At 39.9% G+C, this 13,380-nt stretch overlaps 1 protein-coding gene across 2 annotated transcripts in view; it reads right to left on the reverse strand.

Annotated features, from left to right (window-relative positions):
• The window catches only part of NAA35 (N-alpha-acetyltransferase 35, NatC auxiliary subunit), a 35,682-nt gene that overhangs the window by 14,588 nt on the left and 7,714 nt on the right, over positions 1-13,380 (reverse strand). Inside the window, exons 1-11 of one of the 2 annotated variants that reach the window (XM_053968834.1) lie at positions 12,619-12,772; positions 11,255-11,398; positions 8,470-8,503; positions 6,906-7,020; positions 5,749-5,823; positions 4,421-4,588; positions 3,508-3,574; positions 2,769-2,812; positions 2,131-2,181; positions 1,350-1,433; positions 413-527 (exon numbers count right to left, since the gene is read on the reverse strand). In XM_053968834.1, the coding sequence (XP_053824809.1) occupies positions 413-527; positions 1,350-1,433; positions 2,131-2,181; positions 2,769-2,812; positions 3,508-3,574; positions 4,421-4,588; positions 5,749-5,823; positions 6,906-7,020; positions 8,470-8,503; positions 11,255-11,378 (877 nt within the window). In that variant the 5' untranslated portion in view covers positions 11,379-11,398; positions 12,619-12,772. Of the gene's footprint in view, positions 1-412; positions 528-1,349; positions 1,434-2,130; positions 2,182-2,768; positions 2,813-3,507; positions 3,575-4,420; positions 4,589-5,748; positions 5,824-6,905; positions 7,021-8,469; positions 8,504-11,254; positions 11,399-12,618; positions 12,773-13,380 lie in introns of those variants that run through there. The other variant, XM_053968835.1, reaches the window with a different exon arrangement.

Here is a 13,380-nt window from a genome sequence, read left to right on the forward strand (position 1 = left end):
TTATTTAATTAGCAAAAATGAATTCTTTAAAGTGACAGTTAACTTCCTGAGACTCCAACAACCCAACATAATACAATGATTACTCTTTATAAAACCCGAGTCCTCCTGTACAAACAGTGAAATACTGTTCTCTATTTTAAAATGGCATACACACTGATTCTAAGTGCACTGCACTTAATCAAAAGTTCACATTAACTCTGGCTTTGAAATAGCAGTGTTGCTTCCAGGAGAACAACCACCTGTTAAAATAAAATTTAAATCAAACAATGCAAATCTGTGACAACTTGCGTAATAAGTGTTTTATTTCAGAGTAAATAGTGATTTCAACTTTTTTTTTAAATACACAAAGGTATTTATGTTTATGAAGGGATCATATCCAGGAAAGGAAAAAATGGTGTAATTTGATATATACCTCCTTTAGTGGTATCATTCTGTGCCTGCATACCATGATGCAGTGAATTGTGTATGGCAGACAGCAAGTCAGCTGCCTGAGTCATTAGTTTCTGAGCTTCTGCAACTGCACTCGTCTGAAAGGGAAGAAACAATTATTATCATTACAAACCAATACATTTTGACTATCTAATTAATGTTAGCATAAAAAAAAAAAAAAGGAAGGGCATTAAGATTGATATTCTTACATAACTAGTTCTGAAAAAAACCCAAACAACCCAACATTTTTGTGTGGTAGTGTTCTTTGTATTTTATTTACCTGTACATAAATTCAATGCTGTATATTTTGCTGTGTACAACTTTACAATAGTTACAACTGAAAGTCTTGTACACAATGCATGAGAATCTGTTTACAGGGGCATGTAGTTCTAGCCCTTTGCCTTAAAACATGAAGTTCCTTCCAGTCTCAGCAATTAGGAAATCTTATATTTAAAAAACAGACAAATTGTATGGAATGCTATTAAATTCCTCTTCTCAGACCAAAGATATCTAGATATGAATTCTATATCACATGGAAGGAAAAGCATACAGTTCTTCTGATATGGACATAATACTGCACAGCATCAGGTAAATCCACAGGAGGGAACTGAACTCAAACAAGAAGTTTTGCTCATGTGTGAAAAGAGTAATTAGAAATCTATAAATATTTTTAAATGTTTTGTAATTCATATTCTGTCTTTCTGCAAGGCCATAATAATGCCAGCTACTAGCCTTGCCTGTGTTTCCCACTTTGAACAAAAACTGAGTATTTGCCATTGTAAGGCTTTATTCAAAGCTTTACCTCTATCCACATCACTCATATCTCCAGGATCTACACAGTAATTGCCTGATCTTAAAGAACGAAAAATGGATACTTCATAGGATCCAAATTCAAACACAGAAATGCCAAATGAACATACCTCTTTTTTCGTAAAAGCTATTAGGACGGTGAGTAAGACGCGGGTAAACTTGACTCTGCTGAAGACAGCTAAACATTGTTGATGCTGTAATAAAATAATACTGCTAATTACCAAGCAGTAGGTATTAGATCATAGAATATCCTTTGTTAGAAGGGACCCAGAAGGATCATCCAGCCCAACTCCTGGCCCACCCCAAGTGCCACATCATGTGCTTGAGTGTGGTCCAAATTTTCCTGGACTCAGAGTTTTGGTGCTGTGACCACCTCCCTGGGGAGTGCCCAACCACTCTCTGGATGAAAACTCTGTTTCTAATATCCAGCCTAAATCTCACCTGACACAACTTCAGGCCTTTCCCTCAAGTCCTGTCACTAGTCACCACCAAAGAAGATATCAGTGCCTGCCCCTCCTCTTCTCCTCACAAGGAAGTTGTAAATGCAATGAGGTCTCCCCTCAGTCTCCTCATCCCCAGGCTGAACAGAGCAAGTGATCTCAGCTGCTCATCATATGGCTCCCTGTCAAGGCCATTCATCATCTTCATGGCCCTTTTTTGGACACTCTCTAATACTTAACGGCTTTCTTGTATTGTGGTGTGCAGGACTCCCACAGGACTCCTGCCCTCCCTGCACAAACTGCCATACAGAAAGCCCCAGCATGCCCTGCTGTTTGACAGCTCTTCCCCATGCTCCTGGGCGGTCACACTTCCTGGCTGCTTCTTATACGCCATATTTAAATCTCCCATTTACATCCATGAAATCCAGGAAAAAAGCAAACAATTAATTACTTCAAGTTCAACTTCTGGATCTCTCTCTTCTCCTTGTCGACTTCGGGTGCTCTGCAAGGTAAAACAATGTCAAATAATTTACTAAAAATTGCAAAGGGAAGCTACTGATAAAATCCCTTTGCCTTCTCTAAAACATCCACCTGTTAAAAAACATGAAAAATCAGTTTTCAAATTCAAAATTTTTTAATATATAATCTAGATACTTGAATGACTCTTCTGTAGTAATAAGATCTATTTCAGTAAATTCTGCAAATAAGCAAGGAAAGTGCACGAACGCTTTACATTATACGCTGTGGTAAAGGAAAATTAAGTAATTTCTTTAACATCACATAGTATATCTGCCTAAAACCTGAAAGTTAAACACCTACTTTCTGTGTCCTAGCCCAGTGTCATCTTCTACATCATGATTCCAGCTGCTACTACTAGTGAAGCAACTACTAAGGAGTTTACAAATAAAGTCTGAAGATTTAGCTAGAAGGCAAACTAAAAGCATGTTACAGAAACCATTATGGCAGTTCTTCAAAAACCCCACCATAATGACACAAACCTCCTTCATTCCTCATAATCCAACTCCTTACCCCAAACCTATGTTAAGTACACCTGAAATATAATTGACAGGACAAACATGAAAACAATACCTTCACTCGTCTTTGCATGTCATCTTCTACATCTTTCAGCATACCTGGAAAAAAATCACAGCACAATTAAAAGTTGAGAAGCATTCCTAAGAACACCTTCACCACTCAGGGGAAAAGAAGTTTTATGGGGAAAGTCAAACTCAGAAGTGCTTTATATCCATTAGCCAAAGACTAGACAAAAAGTAATCTTGTGAGGAATGGTGGGGATGTTTTGGAACAACCAAAAATCAGAATATAGACCAACTGACGCAAAGCTAAAGAGTGCACAAACTTTTCAAAAATAAATCAGTGGAAAGCTCAAATACATATATAAAAAAATCATGCATCAAAAGATTAACATACATACTTATGGATGTACCTAATAACATATGTATTCATAGCTGTAGAACTACTAGATTGCTCTGTTTAGAGGACAACAAATTATGAGGCAAAAAAGCAGAATTCAAACAACACACTTTGCAGTGGTGTGTATCTTTACCATGATGAGCTCATGCCTAGCCACTTCATTGGCACATCTAAAAGCACTTCTTCTGTTTCTCAGGGACTTAAGAAGACAACTGAACTTTTTTTCCAAGGAAAAATAATTTGATCTCTTTTTTACCAAGTCAGCAATTTCCACAAGACAAATAAAAAACTTAACAGCTGAGACTCCTAACAATTAATCAGATGTGTCTGAAAGCAATCACATCAAAAGAGAAAGAGGCTGCTGGACAGATACAAAGAAAGCATAAAACTATACCTGTAACTCTAAGATCTGTCACACTGTTGGCCATTTTAAATCCATAAGTCATTGACTGAAAATCTTCCTAAAAAAGAAAGATCAAGGAAGCAATATGTAGTGAAATATAAAAGCTGTAGTTACATTTTCATGTTGGGGTTTGAGTGGTTTTTTTTGTTTGGGTTTTTTGGGAGTGGTTTTCTTATTAGGTTTTGTGTCTTTTGGTATTTTTTCTCTTTTGGACAAATGGTTAGGGGTGTGCTTTTGTTTAATTTCATCAAGTACAGAACTCCAGATTTATTCTACACAGCTGAATACACTCAGAATGAATACACTGAATGACTTGCCCATCCAAATCCAGCTTGAGATAATTATTTTCTGCATAAATCCTTAATATCAATATGCCCTTCATATTTTCATCAAGTGACACCCTACCAATGTGTTACAAGAACTATAGCTGCAAAATAGTATGTGATCCATTTTAGATATAGTCAGCAAAAGTGATTTGTCCAAGCTCAGAGGAAACAGAGATTGTTCTAAGCATAGAAAACAGGACTCTGATCTCATTGCTAGATAGGCATTTTAGACAAAACGCAATCATGACTACCTAACACAGAAAAATAAAAAACTTAAACTGGAAGAAAACCACAACTGAAACGTTATTTCAAATGGTTAACCACAAGATTTGCACTGCTTCTTGATTAAAATATTTATGTGGTCCCAGTATTCAAGGAAAATACAGAAGAGCATGAAACAACTTCATTGGGGAAAACTGTGTTTTAAAGGTATCCAGTCTAATACTTTTAGGATGATGAACTGCTATTCCTACAGTATACTCGAATCAAACACTAACAAATGTCACTACTACATTCTTTCACTTGCATTATGGTATAATATTGCATATTTAACCCCACAGGAGATGAGAAACACATACCTCCTCAAAAACAGCTGCTTTGTTAACCTTTTCTCTGGCAATATCACAGATTTTCAGGATTCCAAGAGCAAAAGCCTTCATAGCAGGATCTTCTATGAAGTCTGGATTATGAATATAAAGGCAAGTGAATACTGTCTGTGCCAAGGAATGTCCTTCTAACCACGTTATCTAGAGAAAAGGAAATTAAATATTTAACTCATGACAGCCAAGTCCTCATTTTTATAGATCCATTCTTTTTCCATTTTACTGTGCTTCAAAAACTCATTAAACAACTAAGCCTTAAAATTAAGGTTGCCTTATCAAGGCAACCTTCCAAGTACCAAAAAAGGGCAAGTGAAGGTGTTTCAAGCCTAGAATTCTGGTATTGGATAAAACTCTTCTACAAAGTTCAGGTCTAACCCCTGTGATTTAGACATGACATTATGTTAAGAGAACTTCACACTTCTAAACTTCCTCTGCATAAATAGTGAATGGAAAATCCAAATGACTATGAGACAAGTCACTAATGTTCCTCATGTTCTCTCTCTTTTTACATCATAAAAGCCTCTTGTCACAAACCCCTCTCTCTACCACTTCCATGTTTCTTTAAGCTACAGGGAAAGATTCAGTAACTTAAATTTCTATTTTGAAATAGCAAAAAATTAAGTAGAACAAAATTTTTAATATCACTACTGTGCCTTTTGTGGACAAGAAGTAGAAAACAAATGATGTTACACTGTATCAAATATACTATGATCTTTACATGTCATTCTGACTAAACGGATTGGAAATATTTTTAAAAATATTATTTATCTAATTTTAAAGAATAACTGAAAATAATGAGTATCATTCACTGAGGAAATTAGAGCACATACACAGAAAAAAAATTTGCAATTAATAAGTAAATTATATTCAACCTATTTTTTCTAAATAGATTTTATTTTCTTTGTTCAAAATGCTTCTGGCTCAGTTAATTCTGGCTGTGCAGAAAGAAGCAACAGAGTGCTACCAGCTACTGTACACTCAGCTTCCAACACAGTCAAACATCAATACACAGCAGGCAATCAGGTAACATACATTTATAAAACCAGAAAAGATAAAAGCTTTTAAAGTTTTTAAGGTGCTATCTTCCATATCTCTTATAGTAAAAAAAAATTAAAAATCAAAATTAAGCCATAATAAATAATGCAAGCAACTAAAAAATATATGTATGTATTTTCTGCTGGTCAATCTTTTTTTTGAGTTCTGCTGGCTTTTTTTCTTTTTTTTTTTTCTTTTTTTTAAGATGGATTAAAAGATTGTATTTTGAAAGCAAAACCATCTAGCCTAAAGAACAGAAAACTGCTTACCAAACAACAAAAACACGTATCCATTATTCCAACCAGCTCAGGTGAAGTGAGATCCTTTATTTTAATGGTACCATCCTTAGAAAACAAACAAAAAAACATAACCAAAACCCTAAATACTATGGAATTATACAGGCAAAATACAGCTTATTTGTACCAAAGACAAAAAAGGAATTAAAATTTGTTTAAGACTTCAGAGTAATTGCATACCTCTAGTTTTTTAACATGTCTCAAATTCTTAAAAACTTTTCATTCCCATTAACACTGACGGAACATAAAACTACCCGAAGAGAATGTTATAGTAACAATTCTTACTTATTACTAGCCAAGAACAGTTTAAAACCAGTTAACTGCTAACACTAAAATCACAAAACTGTATAATCATAATAAAGATTGAACAAAGAGTAATATGCAGGACCAATTCTTTGAAGACTGCTGCTTAAACTGGAAATACTTGTAGTGTTTTACCACCTTAAAGGTGAACACCAAAACAGCTGCAACTTTGATCATTTAATTTGCCCAATGTATGCAATCCTGCATACATTCTACATGACTTAGCTAGTGCTTTACGGAGTTCTCTGACTCCATTCCAATGTTCACCATAAAAATATACTTTTCCCTCTGAGTGCATTACTTTTTCTGAAATAAGAGCAAGTCTTTCGACCTCTAACCTCCAATTTACTTTGATCATAAATCAAAAGTTAATCATTACTGTCAATGTTGGCGAATTATCCAGCTTCTGTTCAATGCTGATAAACTCAAAGAATAATAAAGTGTTAATTTCCAGTTTTTCTAAGGAAGTTGGTTTCCATTCAGGTTAAATAGAAGCTAACCAATATATCTTCATACAAAAGACACGTTTTGGGGAAGCATAGAGTGACTCGCAAAAGAATGTTGGAAATATATTTACTTGAGGTATCAATACCCAATAATTTCATATTACTTTTCACTGGAAGGGTTAGCATCATTGTGATAATGCAGGTAACAAGAAAGGTAAACATCACAAGCTATTTTTTACTTTATTATCCAAAACAAAAAATCATAGATTTCAAGAGGAGATTGAAAACATTAATTATGCTGCATTGTGATTACCAGTAATTTGACAAAAATGTGTATTTTTACAGATAGTGTGTAGGCAAACCCAGGAAATTCACACAAACCTTAATAGCTTGCTCAAAGTTAAGAACCTTTCTGTTAACTTGGTTTCCAATCATACCAGCATCCATCTTGGGATCCATCATTTCAATGGCAGACATGGCTTCAAAAAGACCAAAACTAAGAACACAAATAAAATAAATGTGCTGAACGTAATTGTTTTATACAAAATAGTCTTTGCAAACTAACGAAAAAGAACATAGGTTGACAAACCAAGTACACTATATTCTGACCACAGACAATAAGGTATGTGAACATTAGTACCGATCTTCAGAGATCATGGTTTTCAGGAAGTTAAGCATCTCTCAACAAATTCATAGGAAAAGAGATGGCTAAAAGTAAAAGCAAATTATAAGCCTTTCTCTAAGGATGAAGAACACTCCTGAGTGAAATATCCCACTACTACATTTTTGCACACTTGTTTCTATAAACTTCATAGCATCTTCTTAAACATCATGTAAAATCATAAACTGATATTAACTGAACAAACTGTTCCTTAGTACACCACATCCAAAAAAACAAGTAAGATATGTCCCCTATACACTAATGACAATATACATAAGATAGACTAATATATATTGAATATACCAGCTTTGTTTAAAACGGGCATGTTAAGAAAACTGATGCAAAAAAAAAAAAAACCCTCAGCATGTGACAGCTTATCACTTCTAGTCAGGGCAGAAGAAAAAAGCTTGCAGAAGAGCCACACCAAAAGACTTGCCTACATATGTAGAGATACAGTGCTTCACTGTATCACAACATTTGTCAGAACTCCTGCAACAGGCTTTATAATAGAAAAAGTTTATTGCATGTGGCACATTTAAATTCTGAGAAGTGTATTTGCTGTATTGCTCTGAAATGCTCCTACGTATAAAAGTAGACCTGAAAATGTGCTTTGATTCAACTTAGTAACTAGCTGGTGACATCCTTGCACACAGTTTTAAGCAGGTTTTCATTTAATAGCATGCTTCTGTTTTCTGAGCTATTAGTTGCAAAAATAACTTTTTTCTTTACTCAAGTGAACACCTTCACTAAGAAGAATTTAATCTTTAAAATACTTAAATTATTTAAATTCATCATTCTTTAATAAATTCAGCAAGTCTTTACCACATTCTTTTCTTTGAAATATACTTTCAATATGTAGAGTTCTTACTTTCTGCTTTAGCATGAAGTGCTTTACATTGCACTAAAGCATACAGATTGTTTACCAAATACTTGATATCGACATTTGGGTCAACCAGGTTTAAAGTCTTCCTGGCCTTTTTTCATAAGAGCATGTCCCATAAGATAGTGCAATAATATAATCACCACAGATCATAAGATGTGCTATGAACTTCTGAAATACAATTTCAATCCCATTGAAAAATGTTATGTTATACTTAGAGCATTAGGTATGTTCAGCATTCATACAGGTGCAGCATATACACACTGCTAAGAATGTGTAATATTCTATATACTTCAAATACTTTATTTAACATAAAAGTCTAAAAAAACTTAGTTATTAGGTAACATCAACATGTTTGCAGTAATCTTATCTAAAAGCCAGAACCATTCCACACACATACTTACAGCTTGTCATGAAGCAGTTCTCCTAACTTCAGTTCTACAAAGGAACAGGACAAAAACAATTACAATCATCCTACTAGCACAGCTTTTCCAGGGTAGTCTTGTCACATACAAAACTGCCTTATGCCAAGAGAGAACAAGCTGCAGGAAGCAGATCAGGAATTTCTACTCGCATTGGGTTTGCATGGCCTGGGTTTGGTAGCTTGTGGGGGAGATGACTACAGGGATGGCTTTTGTGAGAAGCTGTTAGAAACTTCTTCCATGTCCAGTAGAGGCAATCCCTGGTGGCTCCAGAGAGCCTCTGGGCCAATTAGAAACAATAATACCTTGTGGCAACAGATTTGAGAAGAAAGACAAAAAACCAAATTGCACAGTTTCAACTGCAAATGGAGAACAGCCAAGTGAGAACATGGGAGAAGAAGAGCACTGCAGACATCAAGGTCAGTGAAGAAGGAGGGGGAGGAGGTGCTCCAGATGCCAGACCTGAGATTCCCCTGCAGCCCGTGGTGCAGGCCATGGTGAAGCAGCTGTGCAGCTGTGCCCCGCAGCCCATGGAGGTCCATGGGGATGTAGAGATCCATCTGCAGCCCATGGAGAAGACCCACACCAGAGCAGGTGGATGCCTGAGGAAGGGTTATGAACCTATGGGAGACCTGTAGAGAGAGGGGCCCTGCTCCCATGGTGGAGAAGCCTGTCCTTGGAGGACTGCACCATGTGGAAAAGAGACCCACACTGCAGCAGTTTTGGGAGGACTGTTGCTCATAGGATGGGCTCACATTGCAGCAGTTCACTGAGAGCTGCTGCTCATGAGATGGACTCATGCTGGAGAAGTTCATGGAGAACTGTCTCCCATGGGTGGGACCCCAGGGTGCAGCAGGGAAACAGCTCCCCTCCCTGAGCAGCAGGAGAAGCCTTGGGTGATGAACTGCCATAACCCCCATTCCCTGTCTCCCTGCACTGCTGGGGTATGAGGCAGAACTGGAAGGAAGGAGGGGTGGCAGGAAGCTGTTTTTAAGGGGTTATTTTACTTCTCATTATCCTGCTCTGATTTTGTCAGTAATAAATTCACTTCATATCTCTAAGTTGAGCTTGTTTTGCCCATGATGATATTTGGTGAGTGATCTCTCCCAGTCCTTATCTCAACCCACGAACCTTCATTTAAATTTTCTCTCCTCTGTCCAGCTGCAGAGGGGAGTGAGTGAGTGGCTTTGCTGGGTGCCTGGCATCTGGCCCAGGTCAACCCATGACACTACTGCTTTTACTTACAAAGCACTTTCAAGACTGAAAGACTGAAAAAACCCCCAGTGGTTAACAGTGTGCTCTCATCCCTCTGTTATTCTAGGAATTAAAGAAGTTTCAGAATTACTAAGCACACAGTGCACTCACAGAGCAAAAAGCTGATATCCTGGGCTGCGGGTCAAGGGAGGGGATTCTGCCTCTCTGCTCTGATGAGACCCCACCTGGAACACTGCATCCAGGTCTGGGGTTCCAGCACAGGAAGGACATGGATCTGCTGGTGCAAGTTCAGAAGAGGCTAATAAAAATGAACGGAAGGGTAAAACACTTTTCCTAGGAAGTCAGGCTGAAAGAGTTGGGGCTGTTCAGCCTGGAGAAGAAAAGGGTCTATGGATTCATCTAGCATCCTTCATAAAGGAAGGCTAGAAAAGAGTGGAGAGGGACTTTTTACAAGGGCATGTACTGACAGGACAAGGGGAACTGCTGTTGAACTAAAAGAGATTTAGATTAGATACTGGGAGAAATTCTTTGCTGGGAGGGTGGTGAGTCACTGGAACAGGTTGCCCAGAGAAGTTGTGAATCCCCCATCCCTGGCACTGTTCAAGGTCAGGCTGGATGGGGCTTTGAGCAACACAGTCTGGTGAAAGGTGTCCCTGTCCATGGTAGAGGAGTTGGAATGAGATGGTCTTTAAGGTCCCTTCCAACACAAATCATTCTGTGATGACTATTCTGTGAAATAGTAGCATCTGAATAGCGTGGAACACAGCTGTTTCCTCTGCTCCTTTATTCAGGTGCCCTAGTCTTTTCCAGGGGAGACTACTGAAAGGCTTGCTTTTCCTCATAACTTTTAAAGGAGTCTTTAGATATATTTGATGGGTACACAGATATAAGTAATACAGAGAAATAATTATTTATAAATAATTTAGAGTAATATAGAGAAATAATATACAGAAATTGTGTTTATCATCATGTCATATTCTGTGTGGTAAGATGCAGTTTTTATATTTATTTTTCCCTAAAATCAGTTGGAAAAACTGTAAACTAGCAGTAGCACCTAACAGTAATAAAGGCACTGTTTAAATGGAAGCAACTGCTTCCCCATTACTGAGATGCACTGCATCAGTTCAAAAGTTCAAAAACTCAGACTTGTTTCAAAGATGAAAAATGATGCACTGATGAATTAAATTAATTACTGGACCCTGGAGATCCAAAATATGCAAGAAAGAAACAGTGTGTTGATTCTGCATGCAGGAATGACATTTCCACTTGGGCAGAAGAGACAGTAAGAAATCTTTGCAAAAGAAAAAAAGCAGATGTGAAAATGCATAAGATGAAAAAACTTTAATTAAAGATGTATTTATGTAATCTGGAAGAGGAAACAAAATGAGGTGGTTCATGATAATTCCACCCTCAGAGTTAACACAGAATCAATGTAGCTCATTCATCTAAAGCTTGAACCTGGGTCAAACTATTGCTCAAAAGAGCTCAAAGAACTATGCTTAGGCCTCCGAAGGACTCCAGATTTTCTCAGAATGAAAGGACTACAACTCACCTTTACAAGCTTCTTCAAAATCTTGGGTTATATCTATCCAGCTGGTATTACTCTTTTCCATCTTGTCAGGCATACCGAGTTCCCATCCTGAATCATCATCTTCTAGTGTAGCTTTCATAACCATGATGCTGCACCTTTAAATTCCTATCAGAGACACCATATATTTGCACAAATTAGAGAAGGTGCTTTGTGGGAATAATTTTTTTTTTTCAATAATCAGGTGAGAATGGGAAATGAACTAAGATTTTATTTAAACATTTACTCTTAGACAAGACCAACAGAAAAACCCTTATTAATAAAAACTCTTTAAGAAAAAGCTTTTCTTATGCATAATTTCTTTACAAGTAGCTTGTAGGCTGTGAAACTTCAAAAACTAGGGACACCAGGACATCAACTGTACAGACCATACCAAAGTGTCTGCTGTCAAATTAAAAATAAAATCGGAAGCATAATAACAGATGCAGACATCACAATTCTCTACTTGTTCTTTTATACTGTTAGACTATACATCCTCCTACTGCTCCGCAACAGGAATTAAAAAGAGGGTACTGTAAAAGTAAAAAAAGACATTTCCTACGATTTCTTCAGCAGAAAAGATTGCACCACTGAAGTTAAGCAAGTTCAGACTAGAATATAAGTTTTAAACTCCACCGACCAGATATTTCGAACTGGTTTTGTTCTTTCGCAACCTCCCGACACGTGGGCACCCCTGAGGACGTCCAGCTTTCCCGGTCAGCCTGCCTGTGAGGTGTCAGCAATGCTGAACTCCCCTCTGTTGATGGAGCTCCCGTTAAGAGACAGCTGCGAGCTCGGCAAACTCTGAGCAGCTTAAGCACAGCCGCCACGGAAGCTTCAAACAAAGGCCCCAGTGGCAGAAGACCTCCAGGGCATCGGGAATTAATAAAAACAAAGGGGACGATAAAAGGGCTTTTGAACTGCAGCCCAGGGGTCCTCTCGGCCCAGCCAGGCTCACTCCCCATCGGAGGGCCGTCAGGTTGTCACCAGTTCTCAAGCGACCGCAGGGACTGCCAGGCTCAGTGGGCTGTGGTAAGGAAATAACGTGGGAAATCAGTTGAAAAAAATTAAATCCTCTTCCCACAGGTCACCCCAACTCCGACGCTGCCAGAGCCGCGGCCACCGTGAGCTCAGCGGGCCCCACGCAGCCTCCCGGGGACGCCGGCCCGCACGGCTCCTCCGGCCCGCACGGCTCCTCCGGCCCGCCGCAGAGGAGGGGCCAGCGCGCCGCCCTCCCCGCTCCGGAGCAGCAGCGCCGCTGCCGCGGGCTCCCCCTTCCTCCGTCCCTCCCTCGGTGCCCCTGCGGGCTCTGCCTGCGCCCCTCGCCCCGCACCCTCCCCGGGCCTCACCCGCTAAGTCCCACGCCGCCGCCCGCCCGCCGCTCCTGGCTGGGCCGCCGCCGCACACGCGCAGAACCACTGCTACTGCTACTGCCGCCGCCACCAGCCCGCGGTCCCGGCCTGAGCGCCCCGGCGCAGCCGCACACAGGAGCTCTGCCGCCCCACCCCTGCGCGGCCGCCGCTCACCGTGAGCGGTGAGGCGGGGCGAGAGCGGCCGGGTGCAGCGCTCGGCACCCGCTGCGCCCGCGAGCAAGGCGGGGCCGCGGCGGCGGCAGCTCCGCCCAGCGCGGTGGAGGCTCGGGCGCCATGAGGCTCCCGTGCGTGCGTGCGTGCGTGGGTGGGGAAAGGACTGTGAAGGAGCTGGGGGACAGTGCGGGAGCTGTGGGGCGCTGCCGCACAGCAGGAGCAGAGTCTATCTCCAGCTCTGTTGTGAACGCTGTATAAATATCTAAAAGGCGTGTGTCGACAGGACGGAGCCAGGTTTTTCTCAATGGCGCCGAGCAATAGGACAAAAGGCAATGTGCACAAACCTATGCACAGGAAGTGCCACCTGAAGAACTTCCACGAAGAACTTATTTACCGTGCAGGTGACCGAGCACTGGAACAAATTTCCCAGACAGATTGTGTACCTCATAGGAGAGACTCAAGAACAGTATAGACAGAAGCCTGCAGGCTTGTGGACTACGTGCAGGCTTGAATCTGGTTGAGCAGACAGGTTGGACCAAATGACCTCGTGTCTCGTAGCCTGACCCATTCTGTGACTCTCTGAAT

This window comes from Vidua chalybeata, chromosome Z, assembly GCF_026979565.1.
Source record: "Vidua chalybeata isolate OUT-0048 chromosome Z, bVidCha1 merged haplotype, whole genome shotgun sequence".
In the NCBI taxonomy this organism is placed as follows: Eukaryota; Metazoa; Chordata; class Aves; order Passeriformes; family Viduidae; genus Vidua; species Vidua chalybeata.